Source organism: Lactuca sativa, chromosome 2 (genome assembly GCF_002870075.4).
Source record: "Lactuca sativa cultivar Salinas chromosome 2, Lsat_Salinas_v11, whole genome shotgun sequence".
Classification (NCBI taxonomy): Eukaryota; Viridiplantae; Streptophyta; class Magnoliopsida; order Asterales; family Asteraceae; genus Lactuca; species Lactuca sativa.
Window position 1 is genome coordinate 193,087,171 of NC_056624.2, and position 25,683 is coordinate 193,112,853.

General features: G+C 37.5%; 1 protein-coding gene across 2 annotated transcripts; it reads right to left on the reverse strand.

Moving 5' to 3' along the window:
* Window positions 1-1,142: 1,142 nt before the first annotated feature.
* On the reverse strand, window positions 1,143-6,169 carry LOC111899883 (homeobox-leucine zipper protein REVOLUTA). Of its 2 annotated transcripts, XM_023895770.2 has the most exons (18): window positions 5,754-6,169; window positions 5,093-5,361; window positions 4,710-4,869; window positions 4,517-4,602; window positions 4,326-4,416; window positions 4,136-4,231; window positions 3,917-4,030; window positions 3,759-3,842; window positions 3,430-3,660; window positions 3,237-3,343; window positions 2,999-3,161; window positions 2,733-2,921; window positions 2,567-2,647; window positions 2,351-2,485; window positions 1,940-2,271; window positions 1,749-1,854; window positions 1,499-1,648; window positions 1,143-1,421 (listed from the first exon to the last, which is right to left on the reverse strand). In XM_023895770.2, the coding sequence occupies exons 2-18, from the start codon at window positions 5,332-5,334 to the stop codon at window positions 1,272-1,274; spliced, it is 2,517 nt and encodes an 838-aa protein (XP_023751538.1). In that variant the 5' UTR covers window positions 5,335-5,361; window positions 5,754-6,169; the 3' UTR covers window positions 1,143-1,271. The 2 variants fall into 2 exon arrangements, with proteins under 2 accessions (XP_023751538.1, XP_023751537.1); XM_023895769.2 differs by having other exon boundaries at window positions 5,093-6,169.
* Between the last annotated feature and the right edge of the window lie 19,514 nt (window positions 6,170-25,683).

The following is a 25,683-nucleotide window of genomic DNA, read 5'->3' on the forward strand; positions in this document are numbered from 1 at the left end:
GGTATTATGTGGATTACTTATGTGAAGTGGCAAGCGATAACATAGTTAGAGTTTCGGGATTTCAAATTGGTAGTATAGGTGAGGGCAATAGCAGGAGTGGCAATGTGGTAAGAGTGATGTTGTGGTAGTTGTAATGATGATAGCAAGAGTGGTAGTGTAGTTGTGTAGTGGTGACTGGAGTGAGGAGTTGGTAGGTGTGGTGTTGTGGTGGTTGTGGTAATGGTGGTTATGGTATTGGTGGCGATGACAATTGTAATTAAAGCGACTAGGATTAGCAATTTTAGTTAGTGGATACATGAGCAAATTAGCCATATTCAAAAAACTAACAGCAAAGCTGTTAAATCTAACACCTCAAGGACACGAGTGCAACCAATGAAAACCACAAGGACCAACCATGTCAAAAATCCAATACATGGATCAAATGTATGAATTTGAAGAAACCGTAAGGACCAAATGTGTAATTTAATCATGAATGGTGACATGTTTGTGCTAGGCCACCTCAGTTTTTTGACGGCAATTTTAGCAGACAACAAATTCAACTTTGTCATTCTGGTGAAATTGGTTAAAATGACATTTTTTTGAAAAAAAATAGATCAAAAGTGGGCATTGAAAGCAAGCTCGGAGCGCAGTTGCCAAACCTACTCCCCAAGTCTTAGAGGGATGGAGATGAGATTATGGGTCACAATTGATGAGACTACACACTACAAAATTTGAACACAACTGAAATTCAAATTCATGTCAAATGTAAATCGTTCAAATTCATGTGAAATGTAAAACGTTATATCATACCATGTTCATGTTCAAAATTTGACACAAAAGTGGCACGATTTTACATTTTTTTTTATCGTTTTTTCTTATGTGTGATTAAATATTAATTAAATAAAATAATTCTGATTTGTATGTTATCTTTGTTGTGTTCATCGTTTTAAAATTAATTCGTTTCTGTGTTAATTAAAAACCACATTATGTCCTATCGTGTTCGTATTACATAAAACTTTGTCGTGTAATTACTCAAACAAGACACGATTGCCCGATTTGTTATCCTAGACGATATCAAATTTATTTCCACGCATACTTAGGTGACCATAACGTTATAACCTGTGATTAAAAAGTCTAAAACCAGATGAGATCACACTAAAATCTGGAATTGAAACGGCATTAAATTAAGCAAATCTCCAATTCAACACAAAAATAACATCATATCAATCAACACGTCTTTACATACCAAACTCAGGAAGTGATTGATTGATTGATGCCTGATGCCTGAGGCCTCACACGAACGACCAATTCACAAAGGAGAAAGCAAGGCAATGAACCGTCGATTCATCAGCTGCAAGAACCTTCCAAGCTATAGCTTGTTCATATGAAATATGACGCCCCATTGTCGACATACAAATCCCACCAGGTAAATACGCAAAACCCTAAAAAAACCCTAAACTTTTAGATTCTAAAAAAACACATCGAAAGCCACAATAATTCACAAATCATACATACATACCTGTTGCATTATCTTGGCAAATTCTGGAAATAGCGCCTTCCGACCCGCATCATCAAACATTTTGTCTAATGTGATGTCTTGCAAAGCCACAAGACTCGTCTCCAACATGTCTAAACCCGCCTGGTTCCCAAATATAAAAACCGGAAGCGACTACAAACCAAACAAAACCAAACCGCAAGACTCATCATCATCATCCATGTCTCACTTCTCACAACTTAAACAAACACTCATTATATCTAACTCATTGTACCTTCAAAGAACAGCACAGAATAGCATCTTGATGCTGCCAAAGATCTTTCAACAACGACTCCCCAGCAACTGAACCAGAACTCACCAAATCCGACCCCAAATGATACCTGACACAAACAGGCTATCAAAACTCAAAACAACACACTTACGTTTCTTTGTGATTTTTAAGGTTGACGATGTTAAGAAACTTACATATAGCTATGGCAGATCCATTGAGCTAGAGTAACTGCTTCGGGTGAACCAGGAGATACTTTAGGGCACAGTGATGGGCTCATTCCTAAAGGAGATATCGCCATGGCAACCCTCTGCACCGAGTTGATGACACTTCTGACATACTGGCGGGCCATGGTTGCCACGCTGTCAGCTAAATTATTCTCAAAAGGAAACTGGAACGCGATGGTCAACACCGATCTTGTGGTCAATGTATCGGCCGGGCCATGGTTCGTTGATGGCCCCACCTCGAGACTCGAAGTCAAGTCAAGGGTGGTCCGATGTGTTGTCGCCAATGCATCCTTTAAATCACCCTGGTCAAAATTAATTGGTTCAGTCAACAAAAGTCAAAATTAAGAAAAGACCAAGGTCAGTGAAAGTGTCAAACTCAACTGATTTCGGGTCTAATGGAATGATCCGGAAACCGGATGGTATAAGGGGGGCATCATCCGGAAACATCTCGTCAATTGGAGCAAATATAAGTTCAGAACAAGCTCCCACTGCATTCTCATCGACTCCACTACATAGCTACCAAAATTTTAAATTAAAAAAAAATTAGATACAAGACTAAAAATAAACTTAAATTCTAATGAATTTAATAAAGTAAACCTGTAAGAGATGAATGTCTCGTGACACAAATGGATCTTCTTGACCAACTGCATGACCTTCGAGTCTAATAACTTCAAGCATCTGTTACATATATCAGTCATCACAAATGTTTAGATTCAAGATTGGGTTTCACCAACATCAAGATTTGGGGTTTATCTCTCATTACCTCTTCATGTTCAATTGTCTGGCCAAGTGGCATTATAATCTGGGACCCAGTAAACCTTGTGGGCCGCATCCCAGGATACCCATATGGGCTAGCTTTCACCGAAGCAGCAGAGTAAGCATCCACATTGAAATCGGCCCATTCTGATCGATGCTCCCGTAAAAACCTTACCAAAACAGCCGGAGGAACATTCTAGAACAGAGAAAGATTCAAAGAATATAAGCCGCTAATCAAAACGAGGGGCGTTTTAGTCGATACACAACACTCACTTGAAACAGCATCGAGGCCTTTGCACAAAGAACCCCTCCAAGAAACGAGAGGGAATTTGAATTCTTGGTTGAATTAATCGCGACAATCACGTCCTCAGCACCATCACAGTTCATTAATGACCACCCGTCATCATTGAATCCATTGATCGCATCATTGAAACCTCTGTTGAATTAAAACCATCAACTTTTTTTTAAATAAAGTTAATTATTTTAGACAACATTATATTTATAATTATACCTGCTTAATCTCTGACTTAAGGTACGCAAAACCGCAGGCTGCCTACCGAGTCCATAAACAACTTCACCACTCGACTCTTGGGCTATTTGTCTGATATACCGCAATGCCTAGATTTATAAATTAAAAAGGAATTAAACGGGCCGGGTTGGGCCTATGAAAACTGAAGTTAATGAAATAAGAAAACTCCACTGACTGCAATTGTCATCTTCTGTGCTACAACTTTGGATGACTCATAAAGTGGACGCAAAACTTCTGGCACACTCCATGCTTCAAGATTAAGGTGATCAACTATGTGAATAATTGAACCTCCACCATCACAGGGCCGAATTAAGTACCCACTAGGCAGCATTTCCCCTCTTACAAATTGGGCAGATGGGGCAGCATGTGGGCCCCCACCCGAGCCCGAAAGAGACCTCTCACAGACCTAAATGTAAAACAACACAAATTCTCAAAATCAAAATCCCATAAAACAATTCAATCTTGTTCTTGTATATCATGGAATGGAAGAAAAATGATACTTACCACAAGACTACCGTTGTCTAAACTTGTAGTGTATCTCAGAGTCCAGAAATCCCGTGCGGGAGCTAATGTAGTTGGTGCGTAGACCTAAATTTAAGATTATTTTTTTATAATTTATTTTTGATTGAAAAAAAAAAGATTAATTCATTTGTTTAGTTTACCTGCGTGTATACAAGTTCGATAGTTCCACCGTTTCCAGCGGGTAACATTGTCAAAACTTCAAGATTCCGACAGTCTCGATACCAAGATGTTCGGTCTTTAAGGATCTCCACAATCTAATGAAAACAAAATTAATATTAAAAGTAAACAAATTGTTTATAATTTATATATTTTCTTTCTTTTTTAAAAAAAAAGATGGAATTTATTTTTTTTGTTTTTACCTTTGTGGGCTCTAAACTTACAAGACCGCAGGCTCTAGCTGCCACTCCACTGCAACTCTGTGAAATGGCAAAGATCCCAACCGAATCCGGACCAGGCTGGAACAACATAATCAACAAAATTTATTATTAAAATAAAAAACGGAGATTAATTAATTTTTGATTAATAAAATAAATATAGTACTTCACAAACCTTCATCCCAGGCATCTGGACCCAATCGACAGCAGTTCCTGTAGCCTTTGAAAGGAACTCTGCCAAAGTTTCCTCTGCAATCGAGAGGAGTCTGGGAAGGAAATGTACAGAAGATGTATAATAAGATGATCGAATTGAAAAACAACAACTCACATGATAAAATTACAAGATTGCCATTCATTAGTAATTACCCAGCTGGGTTATTAGCATCTCGAAGAGAATGCTGGGGGGTGGTGGTAACTACAGATTCACAGCTTGCGTCTGTAACAGCTGAAGCCTGAATAGAGAACACCATAATATCAATAAATCATGGTTGATTATATGATTAAGTATACAAGTTTAAAGATTTATTTATAAAAAAAAAAATAGAAGCAGCTAGCTTACAGTGTGCAACTGTTGGCGCATATGTCCGTTTTCATATACAAGCTGAGAGACCTGTTTTTGCAGGCGATCGTTCTCCTCCATCAACAACTTGTTCATGGCGGACAACTTCCGATTCACTGTCTGGAGACGAGATGCTTCTTTTCGTTGCTTTTCCCGACATCTGAAATGGAGGGAAAATAACAAAATTAAGAAAGAATGTTTAAAAAACTGATTAATATATATACGAATCTTGGATTCGGGAATCGAGGGCACGTATAGATTCGAGTGAATGAAAGATCTATGTGAGGTTAAGAGCATGAAAAGAAGATACCTAATTTGCATAAAAGAATATAAACAATTGATAACAAAACTAACAAACAAACAAACCCTTTTCTCAATTTCACCTGCGATTTTGAAACCAAACTTTGATTTGTTTGGGCTCTATGTTGGATAAAATAGGGCATTCTCGGATCAATTGTTGTCTCCTCAGAGAACTTGGCTTTGGGCACTCTGAATAAACCCTTTCAAGAGCTTCAACTTGTTCGGCGGTATACCTTACGTATTTCCCGTTATCCAGCTGGTGTTTCATGCTGCTGCTGCTGCTTGTCGTCTCCATGTGCTGTTGATGTTGAGCAACCATCGCCATTTTTTTACCAAATTTCAGGAAACCCAACTACAAAAAGCTTAATTCTTGTAACTTCTTCTGGTTCTTTACAGATATGGGTATAGATAGAGAGAAGATAGATACATGATGCAAGAAAACAAAAACCGAGGATTTTAAGAGACAAGGATCACAAGAAAGAAAGAGAACCCGTTGCTTTTTGGAGGGTTTTCAGTTCATAGAGCCAAATTTTAGGAAAGGGAAAGTTATGTATGACCAATATACAGACAAAATAATCAGTTTTTTTTTCTTATGATGAAGCTGTGGGTAGAATTAATAACTTATAACCACCCACAAAAGCTCCAAATATTCACCGACTTCACTTTGCTTTCCACATAATCCCCTTCAAAATCTTTGCAAAATCAAAAGGGAGAAAGAGAAAAGAAAAGGAAAGAGTTGCTTACCTCACTTGGTTTCTAAACAACCTGGGAAATCTTTGTCTTTTCCATAAATAAACTTAAAAAAATAATAATAATAATAATACTGAAGGAAGATTAAGGGAAAAAAAAAAACAAAAAAAACAAGATAAATATATTTAAAACTTGCAAGGAAATGATAATCCTGCAAAATTGGAGAAAAATGAAAGGGGATTTAAGGCTCTCTTTCTTTGGGTTCTTGCTGTGAAGAAGAAGAGAGCCAACAGAGGCAGCATTAGAGAGCTGAGATGGAGGAGTGAAGATAGAATGAGAGGGAAACCCTACACATTTTTAAGTGGTTGAGACCAAGAAGATGAAGTGTTTTAGAGAGAGAGAGAGAGGGAGAGAGAGAGAGAGATTCAAAAAGGAGAAAGAGAGAGAGATAGAATTGTTTTTTGGTTTGCTCGGAAATCAAAAATGACAGGGTTATATGCTTCAGTTCTGGTGCGCGCAGCCTCGAGCCAGGCTTTGGTTTACGGTAATATCTAATTATCTATATTATTATTATTATGTTATTATTCATTAATAAATAAATCATATTTAATTAATAATTTTATTATTTTCAGTTTTCAAAATTATAAATCATTAAGTGATAAAAAATTTACCTTTTTAATTACGGAAATTAAAATATTACTATTTAAACTATCCTTCTAAAAAAAGCATATATTTTTTTATTTTATTTATATCGATCAACTATAGAGTTGAATAAATTTTTTTATCTCATTAAAATATTTGTAAGACAAAATTGCAAAAATGGTTCGTGTGATATTCATTTTTTGGGTTTTGGTCCAAACAACGGATTTTTTTGATTCGTGAACTTTTTGGGTTAGTTTTATTGATGGTCCCCGATAAACTTGAAAAAACGATTTTGCCCTTTTAATTGGTTTTTTCCATTTACTTAATTATTTTTTTCTTTTATTTAAATATAAATGTTAAATTAAATCAAGAAGTGGCCTACATTCTCTCTCTCTCTCTTTATCTCTCTCTCTCTCTTTAGTATTGGAATGTGTTTCTTTCGTCCTACACAGATAGTAGGATATGACTGATAAAAAAAAAGGGCCACTTCATCTACACCAATTCACAATCCAAGCCTCTTGATTTGGAAACACCACCACCGTTACACTAATGCTCCGCCATAGATCCACTAGTAACTATCGTGAATCACTACCGTTGGCCACCATTTGGCAACCAACAACCCTAACCTCATCTGATGTTAATATAATCAACCACCACCACCATTTCTATTGCAAGGAAGGCCGAAAACTGCCATCCACCACCTTCACCGACGAGAAAACCACCCACAACCATCGCCATTGTTGATTCCGACCACCACCGAGCTCCCCCTCCTCCCCCACTCGTGTCTCCATCCAATTAAAACAGAAGTGAAGCGACAGAAGGCCGTCAGTGCAGCCCCCCTGTCGCACGTCACCGCAAATCGCTGTCATTCGTTGTTGTTGTCGCCTCCAGCCTCCAGCCACCGCCGTCCGCTGCTATTGTCGTCGCTGGTAAGCCATCCATCCCCTCGCTCTGTATAGATTGGTCGTTTCCCTTTAATATGTTTCATCAGTCGAATCGAGGGACGAAGGTCTCGATTTATTTTCTTGTGTGTTGAAGACGGGTCTGTAAATCACGAGTTGAAGAACGGTGGTGCAGGTAAGGAATAAGAAAAGGAAGAAGGGATGGGGAAGTGGGTTTTTTTAGAGAGGGAGAGAGAGGGCAGGTGGGTCCCATTCTTGATTTGATTTAACATTTATATTTAAATAAAAGAAAAAAATAATTAAGTAAATGGAAAAAACAAATTAAAAGGGCAAAGTCGTCTTTTCAAGTTTATCGGGGACCAGTTTTACAATGAAACTAGCCCAAAAGGACCACGAATCCAAAAAACTCGTGGTTTTGACCAAAACCCCAAAAAATTGCATACCACATGGACCATTTTTGCAATGTTGTATATTTGTAATCATATACGAATGAAAAACGTATACAAGCATATATAAATATAGTTGACTTCAACGGTTTCACTAATAATGACACCACATCTCCAAAAGCCCAACATTCATTAGCGAGTGTCCTTTTTAGTAAAATTGTCCAGGACATGGATCACTTCGACATGACGATTAGACAGAAAGCAAATTTTGAGTGTCTAAGGGCTCCACATGCTTAGGAATTTCTTATGACTATTCCTATTGACGGTCTTGGTCAGCATATGTCGGCAGTACATTATCGTGTCATCCTCAAATATCACCTTTAAGATCCTTTTATTTCCGGCTGATGAGACTTGTCTTGTTTGTCGCAAGGCATGCTTGGACTCCTTTAGGGAGCATACAGATCATTGTAAAGAGCTCCCAGGTTTCAAGTACCGACACAATCTGGTTAGGGATGTTCTCTTCAACATATTTAGGCACCCGGGGATTTCTGCTAAGAAAGAGTCACCTGTGAACTTTCTGACCGACCCATTGGAAGTAAGATCAACACTTAGGCCAACTGATGTTTTAGTATTTGGATGGGTTGTGGGGAATCATGCATGTGTAGATCTAACAGGGGTTTCCCCTCTTGTGGGCTTGGAGAGTGGGGTTTTCACTGTGGGGGCATGCTGCTTTAAAAGTTGCATCATGCAAAGTGGCAAAACATGAGAAAGAGTGCATGGAAAATCAACACACATTTATACCTTTTGCATTTGATACTTTCAATTTCCTTGCACCAAAAGTTGTGGAGCTCCTCAATACAGCACAATAGGTCATGCATGGTAATGTTATGACCCAAGATCTATAAATGTTGTTTTTAAAGGAATTAGTTTTGTCATCCAAAAAGGGTTGTGATACAACTTGTTGCTCGTTTACCTGCTACGTCTATGTAAAACTTTCTTCTATTTTTATATTAAAATCATTGTAGTTCTAAATAATTAAAACACAGTGCATACGTAACTAGATTGTACTTCTATTCTTTTCTCTCCATGTTTTCTTTTGCATTCTTTTTTTTTTTTTTTTTTGCTAAAATTTTGTAACTAGCTGTAAAAACATGTATTCTATACATGCTCATTAGATTTCGGATAGCATATCATCTATGTTTATCAAATTCCAGATTATGGAATATGTTTTATTCCCCTTTTGCATAATAAAATGTTGTGTATATCTATCTTTTTGTTAAACATAATGATGTTGACCCGGAAATAATAAAATGATTCCATTTTTTAAAGGTCAAAGCGTTTTATTCCAAAAATGTTCTTCAGATTTTGGACTTAATGCATATTACATAAATTAGATCATTTAGTTTTTAATAAGTGTTACTTAAATTCGAAGTGTAATGAATATAAGAAAAGTCATCGTTTGTCGTGAAGAAATATGTGACATTCCCTATCTTCCAAAACCGATAAAAGCTTTTTCTTTACACTTAACCATAACATATTTGTTTGTGGAAAATTTTAGAATAATAAAACATTTTGTAGAAACTGTTTTGTTTTATTAAAATGTCTTTGAATAAAGATGTTGTTTCAAATTACAAAACTATAAGGATGTCATAATCAATACACAACATAGTTTTAGTGTAAAGACCTACAGTCCTGAACTTTATTGTAAGTATTCTCTTTAATCAATCAGCATACTAGTCAAATCTTTAGTAGTCATAATACCGCTACATGTGATGCATATAAATAGAGTGGGTCATGTTGGGAAACCTGATGAGACACATAAGGTTTTTAATCCTGCAATATTATTATGATAATAATTTATAATTATCAAACATGCAAAACCAATTGTTACCGAACAATATCATATAACCTAGATATCCTGTAAGGCGATCCATCATCAATTACCCATCCCATCAATCCTCACATACCAACCCTACACAACGTCCTCGCGAGATTTATCAAAAATGATCATTGTGAATAATAAGTTGCTTTGGGGGCTCGTTGGCAGTAGAGGAGGATCAAAAAGATAACAAACGGGAGAAAGGGGATACACGAATAAACATACGATACAGTCTCCTCGGATCTCTATAATTAACATCACAAGATAGTTAAGTTAGGGGTGACCATCAATATTCCGCTAGATGGATTCGACATGCCTAGTAATAGTCCTCTGACGCACCCTGTCCAACAGTCGAAAAGATAATTCAGACAAACGTAGTAGTGGTCTGAGTCACAAAGCTCTTTCGATCATCATGAAAACGCTGGCACACAAAGCTCATCAAAAGATAAGGAAGGGAATACTAATGTAGCACTCATGTATGCTCTCGCACTTCACCAATCATCAGTATCATCGAACATAATTCTACTCTCTGTTCTCATCTCTTGGATACCCTTAATATGATGTTATCCAATATCCAAACTTAATTGAACTAAGCATCTTTATTTAGGTCTTAAGGTATAACTAAACAAAATTTAAATGTCTGTAATCAACACAAATCTCCATCCTATGTAGTATTCTTACAGTACATGGTATAATCAGTACTCATCCAACTTAACTCGAGCTAAACATTATTTATAAGTCTTATTTTATCACCAAACAAGACTGTAATGCTTATAATCATTTGCCAAAACTATTTTTCTGTTTCATACCATACTATTGCAATAGAGTATATGACTACGCTTTTATTCAATTTAACAGGATCTAGTAATCTTTTATACGTCTTAGATTAAAACTAGACTAGACTATAATCCATGTAATCAAACCTTTAATACTAACCTTATTCAGACAACAATGTCATAGTTCAGGGTATATATCCAACACAAAACATCTGGTATTTATTACACATTAATCTTTTTAAGTAATAAAACTTTTCCTAAGATTATCATGTAATAATACCATAAAATCACTTAGCACATGATTAACCATATATGGTTCATACAGTATATGTTATCAAATATACATTTAACACATAATTCAAATAATCGGTACTTAATTACGTATAAACTTTCAACATATAATAAATGCTTTGTGTTAAAATCATGTTCTTGAAAGTAACTATGCACTCACATGTTATATGTAGAAAACTTATGGGAAAGTCAGATCTTTGGCACACTTCAGATTCCCTTTTAAAACAACCTAAATACAAATATTACTAAGCCTTAGTTTTTGTTCGTATTTATAAAGGTTAATCATTATAAGTTTTTATATCAAATTTATCAATAATCCCAAATGAAACACTTACATATAGCTCATAAAAAACAACTAGGTAAGAACATATCAGATATAGGATCCGTTTGGTATATAAGGATATATTGTTTGGAAAATCAACTTTAAACACCTCATTGATCTTGCTTTGTCATCATTATTGTAAGTAGACTGGTCACTGTAATGACTAGTATTACTAAAATATTGTATTTATATGTTCATAATAACGATTATAAACATAAATATAAGTTATACGTAAAGCACAATTAGCATAACTCAACTTGCAGGTTGTTTGACAAAAAAACATACATTATGCAGGCGAAACTTCAAAACCGGAAGCTCAATTTATCGGGGCTCTCTAACGCTCCATAGCTTCGCTGCTAACACTTAAGAACCACTAGGGTCGGGCCTTGGGAAAGTTTGAGAGTGATTGGAGAATAATTGAATAAGAAAAATGATCAAAATCGTCCCAATATATAGGAATTTTAGAAAGACATGTCATGTTGAGGCTCGTCGTGCCCTTTAGTCTCTCATTCGTCCACGTGTCACGATCGAAGCAGTTGTCTTGGGAAGGATGGAGTTCGTTTGATGGCGATATGAGCCAGAATCTCAACGGTCCGATTTTTTTTTTCTAAAATTCATAACTTTCTCATGCGCACTTTGTGATCAAATGGTTTTTATATCCATGCGTAGATATCGACGAGTACTAAAACTTTCATTTAGACTATGTTGGCTAATTCCCATTTTTTCGTGTTTTGGTTTGAGTAGGCTTGAACTATAAATAACGCTATGAAATTCATAATATCTTGATATGAACTCGATTTTTTACTGTCTTTATATCCCTGACTTTATATCAACGACTACTACAACTTTCATTTAGACTCCATCGGCTAATTCTCATTATATTTCAGTTTTACAAACTTGAACAAATTTCGCTTGTGTTTCGAAACTTAGGGACCAAGTTTCAGTTATATCCTTCACATATGAACTCCTTTCTTGACTGTCTTTATGTCGACGGATTCGTATTTACGAGATTTTCAACTCTCGTTTACATTGTTTTTGTCGCACCCCGAAACCGATGGCGGAAACGTTCTGGGGCGGAGGACGTCATGTAAAGTATCACAACCAATGTACATAGCAAGCATGGTAAACACAACCATTACATTACATAGGAATATTTACATTTGTTTAAAAGCAAAGTAATACATGTTTTATATATAACTGTATAACAAAAGTAAAGACGAGACTTCTATACGCTCCATCTTCTCCAAAAGAAAGCGGGTTACCTGTCTAATGTGAACCTGAGAATACAAGCAATTTTAGAAATATCAGCATAAAGCTGGTGAGTTCATAAGCGGTTTGTTTCTGTGAAAGAAAATGTTCCTTTAAGTTTGCGAAAAGTTGTTTCCCAAGAAAATCCCATATTTTCTTATAAAAGAAGTTTAGTTACTCGTTTGTTAAACAACCTATTTATGACAAGTCAAGTTAAGTTATCTCAGGAAAAACCCTTATTTTCCTTAAAAGTAGGTGGTTGGTTATCGATCCGGAATGAAACGTACAAGTATCTACCATACTTGCAATGTTAAGTAAAGTTTCCCTGAAAGTTTAGTTATCCTTGGAAGTACATTAGTTTTAACACGTATATAAAACTATTATGTAGGTTGTGAACTAATACCTAAGGGTATTACTGATACCCTCTAGTAATCAAACAGTTATTACTTTGAGGTTAGTTCACTAGGTTCATTATTACTTAAGAGTAAATCTCCATTATCTAAGTTGCGAGTTACATAACCATACGATAGACTAGATATGGCAATAAGAAGTCCAATATCATTTTATGACTTTTGTCACCCGTAGACCTGTCGGTCCCATTGTAGCTAGCAGCGAAATGCGGGGTAGTCAGCCCTGTATAGATCTATACACTCAAGTCACGTTCTCCATCCAGGAGATTCTGGTTACAGGGGCGGTCCTCCACTCGCATATCTCTGTGGAGTGTTTCAGAGGACGTGTCTCCAATCTTAAGAATAACGAATTTACAAGTAATAATACGGAAAAATCTAGATTTACGAATAACATGAAATCCTTCGTGAAATATAAAATATAACATTTTATAATAAGTTTCACAATTAGTTCGAAAACTAACTCTGCAAGTTAGACGGTTAAATATACGGTTTTCAGTATTAAAAGCATACTAAACATGTAACATTTCATACGAAATAATAAGTTTGAGTACAAGATTTCCTTGTACTTTTGCTTGTATTCCCCCTGAAAATATGAAAAACACGGAAAAAGGTGTAGGGGTATGAACTCACCAGACGAGAAGTGTGCCGGTTAGGATGTTAAGTGTCAGTTTAAGGCTTGAACACGCGTGGGGTCCCTATGTAACATAAGGAGATACATAATTGTATCTAATTAGCTATTGAACCACTAATTAAGCAAGCAAATACACTCAAAGGCGCGAAAACACTTTATTTCAAGTGTTAGGAATGATACGGGTTGCATCTAAGGAGTGTAGAGCCTTGATAAGGAGTTTACTCTTCAAGTGTAAACCCTTAGGGGTGTTTACGGTCCAAAGACCATATCCCCCATGAGTTTACGGCCGTAAACTCATGGGAGGGGTGTTTTTGGGTGTTCAAAGGTCTTACAATGCACAAGGGAAGGTTCTAAGGTTGCATCAAAGGCTATGGAAGTGATCGGGACTTGAAATGACCTTGGAAATGGAGCTTACGGTTCTTGAAGGACCCTTGGTGAGTTTACTACCGTAAACACATGAGTTTACGGCCGTAAACTCATGCTTGGTTCATTCTCATGTGTTTTGGTGGTTGTAGGTTAAGCATACAAGGTTCTAGACCCAAATCTAAGCCATACAAGGTGTTAAGGGCACTTAAACACCCTTTGGAGGTGTTTACGGTTTTGGGAGACCTTCCCAAACCGTAAACTCAAGTGTGGCTCATTTGTGTATGCTTTGGTGCATCACATGAAGGAATATAAGGTTCTAGGCACTCATGGAAGCTTTTGGAGGTGTTTAAGGGGTTATTTAACACCGTAAAAGGTGTTTACGGTTTGGAAGATTTTGGTGTTCTTAGCTCGTACATGCAAGTCCTTAAGTCATAGTTAAGCACTAGAAAGGATTTGGAAGGGTTTTGGGGCTTCAAAACCCCTCTATGGGAGTTAACGGTCTTGGGAGATGTTCCCCAACCGTAAACACATGATTTTGAGTGTTTTGAATGATTTAAACACAGATTTGCATGCTTAACAAGTTAAACAACAAGCTAGGATAGATTACTTACAATTTTGGAGCTTGAAAGGGGCGTTTTTGGATCAAACTCGAGTTTTAGAGAGGGAGAAGAGAGAGAAAGTGATGAGAAGGTGGGAAAAAGCTCAAATGAAGTCTCTCATCCTTTATATAAGGCTTGAGTTTGTGTCCAAGTGGGAATGCACCCCATACCGACGTTAAACGGGGTTTAAAATTTTTACCCGATTAATTTGCTGTAACCCGACTTAGTTGTAACTAAAACTTTTCCAATTGAATATTGAGAGTGTTTTAACGTGTTTCTAATGTGTTCCAACACTTATGAAGTCAAAATAAAAGTCCCAATTTAATTAACTTAATCCAAAAGTTAACGGAAAATTTTAATAAAAATAAATTTTATTAAGGGAAATGGGATACTGTGACGGAATAAATTTCGGTTGTCACAGTTTTGGCTAACAATCAACCGATCTTAGTTTTGATTTATGTATCGCACACTGTTATACTGTGTCGCACTCGAACCTTTGAAAAGTCATAACTTCCTCATACGATATCATATTTTGGCTTTCTTTATATTGTTGAGTTCCTATTGGTAAGCAACATATATTCGGTTCACTTTTCATGACACGTATTGTCATAACGGTTTGAACGTGAAACTCAAATAAACCATAACTTCTTTATACGAAGTCGGATTTGGGCGTTCTTTATATTTATGGAATCCTCGTCACGTATACTACAACTTTCTTTATGAATATTTCTCCTAAATAGTCTTTCAATTTTAGATGCTTATTTGACGTAATTTGTTAATTTTATAATAATAATGTTTTATTCAAATTTTATAAGCCCATAACATATGTACATGATAAAATTATATTTTATATAATTTATAATCATTAAAATTTATAGCCTGAATTTTCAGACGTTACAAGATATGAGGGTTGTTCACTGGTGATTACTTTAGCTTTCATGGTGTTAGACCTTGGTGCACATTAAAAAAACTATGATGGATTATGTGTCAAGTGAATCATTGAATTGATGTGTAGCACCTGGTTCCTGGTACGTAAATCTTATTTGAGTATTTTTTTTGTAGCCTTGGACTCGGCGAGTCATAGGTCTGACTCGCCGAGTAGATACGGGACCCGGGACACGTTTAAGTTGGCGACTCGGCGAGTCCATATCCTGGACTCGGCGAGTCGCCGCTATTGGATGAAACCCTAAGTTTAAGGGGTTTGCACCCTATTTAAACGTCTTATCCGCCCCAGGCCAGCCCCCATTCACCCTCAGAGCTCCCAACCCTCGTTTTAAGCTTGTTCATTAAGAGTTTGAAGAAATTGTTGTGTGTTATTGAAGGTTTTGAAGCAGAAGGGGAGTAGATCAAGAGGAAGGGAAGGAATCCAAGCATCTTTGTGCTCTCTCAGCAGTTCCTTTGAGGTATAACCCGTTTTCCCCCTGTTTCTATGCTTATTACTTCATTTAAGTCATTCTTGAGCCAATCCCCAAGCTTGTATGTGCAAAATAAGTCGTAATAAGTTGATTGGCCTTTAGATCTAGGCAAGATTGAGCTCCAGGAGCTCAAATATGTTACCTTTATGGACCCATGTTGCTTGTTCACCTTATATCTACCCCTTTTGAGGCATTTTGAGCCCTAAATCCCTCATTGGTGAGTATCTACACGTAAAGTTGGAAACTTTACGTGTCATTCATGCTCTAGGAACCCAGATCTGTAAATGGCATGGACTGGAATCGAGCAAAATCGCATATATAGTGAATGCATGGCGACGACTCGGCGAGTCGTTCATCAGACTCGACGAGTCTGCTCGCGAGTCTCCGAGTTGTCCCCTTTTCGTTGTGCCAAGTGGGTGTAGTGAGTCACGGGGTGTGACTCAGTGAGTTGGAAGCCAAACTCATCCATGGAGGAACTCGGCGAGTCCATGCCCTGACTCGGCGAGTTCAAGGCAATCTCCTTAGATCAAGAACAGACTCGGCGAGTTGTTCATACAACTCGGCGAGTCACAGCATAAAGTGTTCTTCGGATGAAGATGAACTCGGCGAGTTGTTCATACAACTCGGCGAGTAGGATGAAGGACTTGAACCTCAGTTAAGAAGAAGAACTCGTCGAGGCAACGCCTAACTCGACGAGTAGGGTCGGGATCCAGGACAGTCGTTTGGTTAGGGACTCGGCGAGTTGGAGAGCCAACTCAGCGAGTCGGGTCAACTGAAAGTTGACTCTGACTTTGACTTATGACATGATCAGGGGTAAAATGGTCATTTTACCCAATGGGCAGTTAGCAGTGATTGACTGAGTATGTTGTGGGATTTGCAGCCGGAGGATTTCCGGAGCAGCAGTAGGCAGTCAGTTCTCGACCAGATTAGCAGCTATTTCGAGGTGAGTTTCCTTTTCAGTAGAAACGGGTCTAAGGCACCAAGGCCGACCCGTGTAGACGAGATGTTAGTACGAGAGTGTGGGCCGAGCCCGTATCTCTGGGTTTAGTCGAGTATGATATATGTGTCAATATGATAGAGTTGCTTAAACTTGTTGTCTGTGTGATACTTGTATATTATGGGTTAGCGATTGAGTATAGGCAAGGCCCGTATCTCCCAGATAGTAGAGTGTGGGCGAGGCCCGTATCTCCCGGCTAGCGAAGTGTGGGCAGGGCCCATATCTTCACAAGTGTGGGCGAGACCCGTATCTCCCGGCTAGCGAAGTGTGGGCAGGGCCCGTATCTTCCCGAGTGTGGGCGGGGCCCGTAACTCCTAGCTGAACGTTGTTTGTTATATGCTTGCATGGTATGAGGTATTATGGGGGACTCACTAAGCTTCGTGCTTACGGTTTTCAGTTTTGGTTTCAGGTACCTCCTCAGCTAGGGGAAAGGAGTCGGCACGGTAGCAGCATGTCACATACACTCTCTTGGTTCCGCAGTTACGAGTTTATTATGGGATTGATACTCTGATATTGTGATCGATCGAATGTTGTGGTTTTAATTTGGTTTTCGATGTGAAGTGGTTCAACTAAACAATGTTGTAATTGTTAATGTTTTCTATGTAATGTTTTATAAACGAAATTTTTGGACGTGAAATTTTGGGTCGTTACATGATGCATAAAAGTCTTAGTTGATGACTTACGTATATAGGAGGAAGAAACACTAGCACTTACTTGAGTAGTGGCAGTCCATTATGGTTTATGGATTAAATTTAAACTTCACCGGTGGGTGGTAGATTGACCTTGCTAAAATCGTTCTTGGGTACTCTTCCTACTTCTTTTATGTCTCTTTTTAAGGATTTGGAAGGTATACTTAGATTCCTCGAATCTCTGTGGAATTATTTCTTTTTGGGTGTTGATTTGAAAGAAAGAAAAATGACTTCGGTGAGTTGGAATAAGGTGATGGCGTAAAAGGTAGATGGTGGTCTTAGGGTGAGTAACTTATTTGCCTTGAATCGAGCTCTTATTTTTAAATTGGTGTGACATTTTATTTTCTCTCCTATGCTCTTTGGGTGAGAATTATTAAGGTTGTCCATAATTTTTGTGGTTTGATTGGTCATACTCCTCATAGGAATCCTAGTAGCTCAGTTTGGGTTTTTATTATAAAGGCTTTAGATAATTTACAATCTAAAGGTATTGATATTTTTCTTGTTGTATATGGATTGGTGACATGCCTTTGAAGGCTAAGTTTCATAAACTTTATGCGTTGGAGTTAGATAAGCAGGTTTTGGTTACTCAAAAGCTTATTCGGTCTGATAGATCAAGCTCATTTCGTTGTATGCCTAGAGGAGGAGTTAAGAGTGTTTAGGGTGAGGATTTATCGGCCTTAATTCGTAGGATGGTTCTTTCCTCTAGCCATGATAGGTGGAGTTGGATGTTGACTGGCTCAGGTTTGTTTTTGGTTTGCTCTGCTCGTTTTGAGATTGATAAGAAAATTTTGATTTGCTCTGATACCGCGATTAGATGGTGTAATCTTGTTAATTAATGTTCTTTTGTGGCATTTGTATTCTAATAAACTTCCTAATAGGGCCAATTTTTCTAATAGAGTCATTGACTTGCCTTCTATTACGTGTCTATTTTGTGATCATGTGATGGAATTGGCTAGTCATCTTTTTTTATGGATGTTCCACAATTCATAATCTGTTACTTCTTATGGGTAGATGGTGGAATATTTTGGTGCCTATATTGGACTCTATGTGGGATTGGATTACTTGGTTTTCATTCTCTGAGGACGTCTAAGGTGCAAACAGGATTTCTTGGAAGCCTATTTTCTCACTTTATGGGGGCATATTTGGTGTTTTCACCAAGAGTGTAATTTTGCTAGAGGAAATCCTTAAAAAGGTTTTTTTGTTTGATAAAATTGTTACACAATCTTTCATATGGTCGAATAGTAGGTGTCTTAGTTTAAACTTGAATTGGGTGGCCTAGTTATAAGATCCATATTTGACTATTTCTCACATGTAATCATTTTTGGTTTTGCCTTGCTTTGTACTGGTTTTGTAATATCTCTACCGTCTGGAAAAAAAGTGATTAGGTTTTATATTTTGTTAAACTTCATTACATATGAGCAGATGTATTAAATGTTATTCATTTGTTATATAATTCATTATTTAAATGATGTATTTAAATGATGATTGAATTTGTTCACTGAAGTATGATACATATTTAAATGAGTAACACAACATGACACATTTTGTAAACGTGAAATAACATCATAACCGATAAGAATTACCATATTCATTTATTTTACCTCTATGCTTAACATCAACCTCACTTATCACATTGTAAGAAAGTTTTGTTGTGTACTCTATGTCCAAAAGACTCAACGTCATAAGTAATAAATTACATATTTAACTGTTTTCGACTTCAAACGCTTAATTTCTATTTGAAAGGTTTTTACCAAGAAATTGATATGTAGTGGGAGTTATCGATTGATATGTAAGTGATCAGTTAACACCACTTTCTATAATATTATTCATAATAAACAGTTACACTATATTTAGGTTCATATTAGTAACAACACTAATAATACCTTAGTATTAGAATTATTTGCATAATAGCGCTTGATCTAGGACATTTAAAATACAAAGGGATCTGATTAGTATGTAACATTTACTTGGAAGCAGACAAGTTAACTAACCCACAAAAAGTAGATATCCATATGTTAAATTTTACACCATATGGTATCAACTTTAGAGTGTGACATGCCTAATTTTATAGCCTAAAATACTGTAACGTCCCAAAAATCAAGACTAAAAATTTCTTTTAAATAACCATTACTTTAAGCAAATTCATCATTTCAAAACATAAACAGAGTATTAGTTTCCAAAATACATGTTCGCTATCAGAGTAAACATTCCCAGGCCGTCTAAACTATGGTGTGTACCATGCGATCATCCCGAGCTCCTCCCTCCGCTACCGGAAGTACCTGAAACCAAAATTGAAAACCGTAAGCACGAAGCTTAGTGAGTTCCCCACCCTACCAAATACCATGCATAACCACATACTGCACATACTGGGCCACGCCCCATATCCTGGGCCTCGCCCCTACCTCGGTCTCGTCCGCTACAACGGCCCCGCCGCTCCAGGCCCCGCCTGGCTTCGAGCCCCGCTCAAATACAGATCTGTTTCACTTAGGCCTCGCCTGTCACAGGGCCCCGCCCACTAACATATAATAGCACATAAACATATCACATCACATCACATAAGCTAAATACATACTAACGGATCTTGTTCTAAGGCCTCGCCTATCTCTGGGCCCCGCCCATGTCCTGCTACTGATTAGTCATGGAACCCCGTCCATACTATTGCTGATAGTGAGATACGGGCCCAACCCACCCTCACTCCTTCCCTAACTTGGGCCTCGCCCCTGATCTGCTGCTACTGAGATATGGAACGCCATCCACACTCTGCTATTGGTGAGATACGGGACCTCGCCCACACTCACCTCCCTACCAGGCACATACAAGTATCACACAGACAACAAGTATAAACTATCATTTAAACCATTCCTTGGGCACCCGTCCTCTATCATTGGACCTCGTCCCGAATATCATACTAGCATACTGTGCCTAGGGCTAACCCCCGGGTCTTCTACTCATAACTACATGGGCCGGCATTGTGGCCTTAGACCCATTCTCACAAAGGGAAACTCACTTGCACTGGCTGAACTTGCTGATGATCCCACTAGCCGCTGCCCGGCAACTCTCTGAACTCCAGCTCCACCCGCTCCCCGAGCTACCAATAACAATGCGACACTGAGTCTAACTGACCCCCGAAAGACTACCAAGCCAACTCTGGTCTAAGTCAAAGTCCTGGTCAAAGTCAACCTTCCAGGTCAACCCTACTCGTCGAGTCCACTTACTGACTCGCCGAGTTCTTATGCTCAAAGTCCTTCCAATCGCGACTTGACTCGCCGAGTCTTCTGATTCCCGAATCCTGTCCTGTCCAACTCACTGAGTCCTTGCTCGACTCGCTGAATCGAGTCTTAACTCGAAGGGTTTGGGGTTCCGCGACCTGACTCGCCGAATCCAAGAACAGACTCGCCGAGCACAAGGCAATCTTCATCCAACTCGCCGAGTTGTTCTTCCAACTCGCCAAGTTCATGCCCAACTTCATCCGACTCGACGAGCTGTTCATCCCACTCGTCGAGTTCCTCCTCATCTTCAAGCTACTCGTCGAGTCCACTCAAAGGACTCGCCGAGTCCACCTGGTCCTTCATACATGCAGAGGAATTTTAAGTCATGCAGGGACTCAAATCTGTAGATCTACCCTTCCCAAGCCTATTCCTCACGTAAAGTTGCAAACTTTACGTGTAGAGAAGGAGATCTAAGCAAAATACACCATAAACTAGGGTTTAAGGCAAGAAGGCTCCATAATCAGCTCAAGGGCAGATACTTTATGGGACACTAGACCAAAACAAGCATGGATCTGAGGTAGCAACCTCAGATCTGGACTTCTAGCTCGGAATGGTTACTATCATGCCAAGAATGCCTAACACACACATAGATCTAGGTGCAAGGGAGTCCAAGGACTAGCTTATTACCTCCAAAAGCTCATAAATGTCTTCCCAATCCCGGATCTACAACCCCCTTTTTGCACTCTCAAGGTTCTTCTTCTTTCTCCAAGCTTAATGCACTCTTCAAGGCAATAATTGGCTCAATCAATGGATATGACGGCTAGGGTTTGGTATCCAGGGCTAAAGAGGCAGTAAGGAACCCTAGGAAGAAGATTAAGACGTTTATATTGTTGGATTAATGTCTAAGTCTATAACTATAATTGGTAAGACTTGACCCGACCCGACATGGTCCATTTGGGTTGCATGGCATCATGCACTTGGATAGACTATAATGAGAGAAATAAGACACTTATGGTTATTAATATATTATAAGTTCTAGTATATTAATAATAAGAATAATAAGATTATTTAATTAGTATTGATCAATAATTAATCTAGGATTGATTAAGTGATCAAAAGAAGACTAATTAAATATATGAGTTGATTGTGTAAATCATCCATACTTGTATAGTGGGCTAATGCTCCATGGATAATCAAGTTGGGCTAAAACCCATAGGATGCTCCATGGATGATCCATGGTGTATGTGAACCCATGGATCCAAGGAAATGGAAAGTCATGACAATTAGGGTTTACCCTAATTGTAACACTATATAAAGATCTTATTCTTGACAAAATCGGCGACTAGTATCAATCTAGAGAGGGCTAGCTGATTTTATGAAGTGTAGAATTCTCTCAAGTTATTCCAAGTGTATTTGGTGTTGTGTGAACCATTTGAGGTGTCACACTTGGGGCACTAGGCACTCAAGCTTCATGAAGACTTTCTACATCTAAGAGGTATGTATTCTATCTTGTTACACTCATTGTTTTATATGCTAGATTAGGATAATACCTTGGAAGTTCTTATTTGCATGTATAATAGAGAAAACATAGATCCAAGGTATTTAGGGTTGCATGTACACTTAGGAGTGTTAGAATGCTCAAAACCCAACAGTGGTATCAGAGCCTAGGCTTGTTTTCTTGTTATACTAGCAAAAGAAGCTGGAAAATCGAGTTTTGATGTTGTCTGCCCAGCAGACTCGTCGAGTCCATGAATGGACTCGCCGAGTCCAAGGCAAAAAGCATCCAACTTGCCGAGTTGGTTCGTGCACTCGCCGAGTTGGACCCCCGGACAGCATAAATTCAACTTTTTTGGCTGGAATTGGACTAGGAACATTACCCTAAGATGTTTTTTGAACTTATAAACTTGTTTTTGATGTGGTAATGTTCATGCTAATCCAATTTCAAAGATAATTGTCAATAGATTCATGTTTTGTATTAGTTTAAGGTTTAGACTAATTACATGAAAAAGTTTGATTTGAATTATCTTGTTCTTATGAGTTGCTTAGATTAATAGAAAAGTTGAGTGGAATAGTTGTTTTCAATCCAAATTAATCTAAGAGTTGATTCTAAAATGTGTTTTTGTAACTTGTCCTCAAGTTATATGAAAAGTCACATTTAAGTTTCATACAACTCATAAAAGTTGGCAAAGGTTACAAAATGAAGAGTCTAGTTCTAATTAAATGGTGTTACGACTCCATAATTTGTCCTCAAGTTATGGAGGACCAAGAGTCTCTTCATTAAATAATAAATTAAAAAAAGTGTAACCTTAATTAATTCCATAAGTTATAAAATAAAGAAAAGTTAATTCTTTTATTAGTTTAAAGTCTTCCATAACTTGTCCTCAAGTTATGGAACTTGAAGAGTTTTTGGATTAAAACTACTTTAAACACATAAGTTATGGAATTAATTAGTTTTGAATATTTTCAAAACTTGCCCTCAAGTTTTGGAATTTGAAAAGTTTTCACTTATGAATACTTTAATTCCAAGTTAGCCCTTAGAATTTTAAAAGTTAAAATTCAACCCTTATACTTTATAATATTATAAGTTAATAATATATATATATGTATAAGAGTAAAGTCAGTCTTACCGCTAGTACGCCTCATTCACGAAGCCGGTCTATAAGGTGGGTATAAGGTTGTTGCCTATAAAATGGCAACTTAATGGGTGTCCACTCTCACCCACTGCTTGCTTGACTGGTGGAGGGTCGTTAGCCGAACGGGTTTGACAGGACTATAATTCTCCATTCATTAAAAGTATTAATGATAAATACTAAGTAACTAAACTCTTAATAATACCCAATCTTAGTTACTTAGGAAAATGTGAATAAGGTGCTAATCCATGAAATTACACTTTGCACTTTGTTTAAGTCGGTTAGTGGAGCGTGTGTGGTTAATTGGCACACTAACTCGTATTTAACAAGGTAGGAAGAGGGTAACTTAATGTTTATCATAGTATCGATGGAGCGTGTGTGGTTAACCGGCACATCGATTGAGGGGTAAACACTTAAGGGTACCAAGTAATTTGCATGGTTACTTCACACCTTGTTTTGTGATCCTCGGCATCCCAGTCACAAAACCTGAAGGGCACACTCGAGATTGAAACATGCCATTGAACAGTTCAATGAATCTCAAAGATCTAGGACTTTCAAATCCAATTAAAACCTAATAATACATTTCGTTTATGTTGGTGGAAATTGGTGAATCGTCATTCACCTACCTTCAAATATTTTATAGCTTGGATTACGGCATCCCTCTTCTAAGTTATAAAATAGTTTGTTGGGTCCTAGCCTTAATATTTCGTATTGGGTGTCATATTAAGGACTTAAGATCAACTATCTTGAATATCTCCCAAAAGATGTCTGGTTTAGACATTTATGATCTCCCCAAATCTCTTGAAACAAGCTTTCCTAATGAAGATGATGTCCCATGGATATCATACTTCTTCACCTCTTCAAATTATTCTCCCTAAACCACAAGTTCTTGAAAAGTTTAAGGTCACTCAAGCCCTATTGGCAAGGCAAGGTCTAGGTGTGGTCACATCTTGGAGATGTAGTCACATATTGACAAGCCGGGAGAGTTGGGTGTCAAAGTCTTGAGAAAGTTGGTGGTTCAATCACTTTCTAAGTCACATAGTGAGTTTCTTTGGGACGCCTATGAAACAGACTATGACAGGACCCTTAATGATCTTATGTATTTGTTAAGATCAACTTCCTTAAAACTTGATGGATATTGACAATAGTGGCACAGGAAATCCAGAAAAGCATTCTCTTCCCAATGGAAAGGGATCGGCCATAGTCAACTCGGTTGACCAAATGGTAAAGAGAAAAACTAAGTATGTGATAGTCCCGTGTACCATTATCAAAGGGTCCATATGTTTATATTGCCAAAGGAAGGGACATTAGTTACGAATTTGCCAAATTTACCTAAGGATGTTGAAGTCAATAAGTTTGACTCTACTTCAGGTAAAGTCCACTATCTAACTCTGCTAAGTTTCTAATATGAGATTCTTGCTACATGATGTGACTGGGTCACATGTTGATGTTTTAAGAATCAAAGAAAAGTAAAGGAACTTAAAGAAAGAATATGCTAAATCTGATCACGTAGATGGATTTCTATCGCGTAGCTTGAAGATCGGATTCTTGAGCTACTTCTTAGGAGTTTTGAGATATTGCTTAGGAATAGATAACAACAAGTTTTCATATGGATTGTAAGGTTAAGTTTTTCCGCAAAGTTTTAAAATAAAAGAAAATTTTAGATTTTATTTATTTTAAAATATCCTTACAATGGCATTTGAGGAAAAATTGTTGCTTATATGATTCCATTAATAGCAAGAGTGGAAGTATGAAATTGATTCTTTCATTTGTGGTAATGTCTAAATTTACCAAATAAGGAAAGATTCTCATCACCGAAGTTTCAATTGGACCGAAACTAGGAATCATGCAAGTTGTATAGCATGATGAATGAGAACTTTCAAGTATTGGAAAAATTAAGGCTAATTACTCGTTCACATGGATGTGTGAGTCAAATAAAGGACTAAAGGATCGAGTACACATTCTTGTGCACTGATTAAGTCCACCACAAAAGATTGATAAGACTATTCGTCATAGTTTACTAAAGCTCAGTAAATATGATTATACTTACAAGCTTAAGTGTAACTTTGAGACATTGGAAAAGGTTCCAATGTAAGGCAGAGTGAATAAGAAGAATCAACTTAGGCAGAAGGATAAAAGTTTCTCAAATCTGAAAAGATGGGAGAGTACTTTAGTATCAGTTTTGTGATCATCTTAATGATTAAGAAACCATATCAAAATTATTTCTCAAGGGAAATCTTAGTGCATTCTTATGACTAAGAAGAGGAACTTGAATTGTTGAAATGGTTAAATCAAGAAGATGAGTCATACTTCGTTCCAATACAAGTCTTAGAGTCATACTCCAAGATTGTAACTTGAGTGACGTATCTTAAAGAAGGTTTAAAACACTTGTCGAATGTAAGAGTAAAAGTTTTCTACTCTTGTACATTTGAAATTGGTAAGTTGTGATGTTTTGGATAAAACAAAGACCAACTTAGGCCAATTTTGTGAAGTTTTTGTCTTGATTAGAATCCACACTATCTCTTGGATGTTTGACAAGGGAGTCTTTTAGGTCAAGAGGACAGTGGGAGTCTTAAAGGTCTTGAAAGTCTC

What these genes read in the sequence shown, in the direction of transcription:
- LOC111899883 (XM_023895770.2), bottom strand. Translation starts at nt 5,334, where the DNA reads ATGGCGATGGTTGCTCAACATCAACAGCACATGGAGACGACAAGCAGC. An exon ending in CACAGAAGATGACAATTGCA is followed by an intron (nt 3,344 to 3,429) that starts GTCAGTGGAGTT and finishes TTATAAATCTAG; the next exon opens with GCATTGCGGTATATCAGACA. An exon ending in TTGCCAAGATAATGCAACAG is followed by an intron (nt 1,422 to 1,498) that starts GTATGTATGTAT and finishes GGGTTTTTTTAG; the next exon opens with GGTTTTGCGTATTTACCTGG.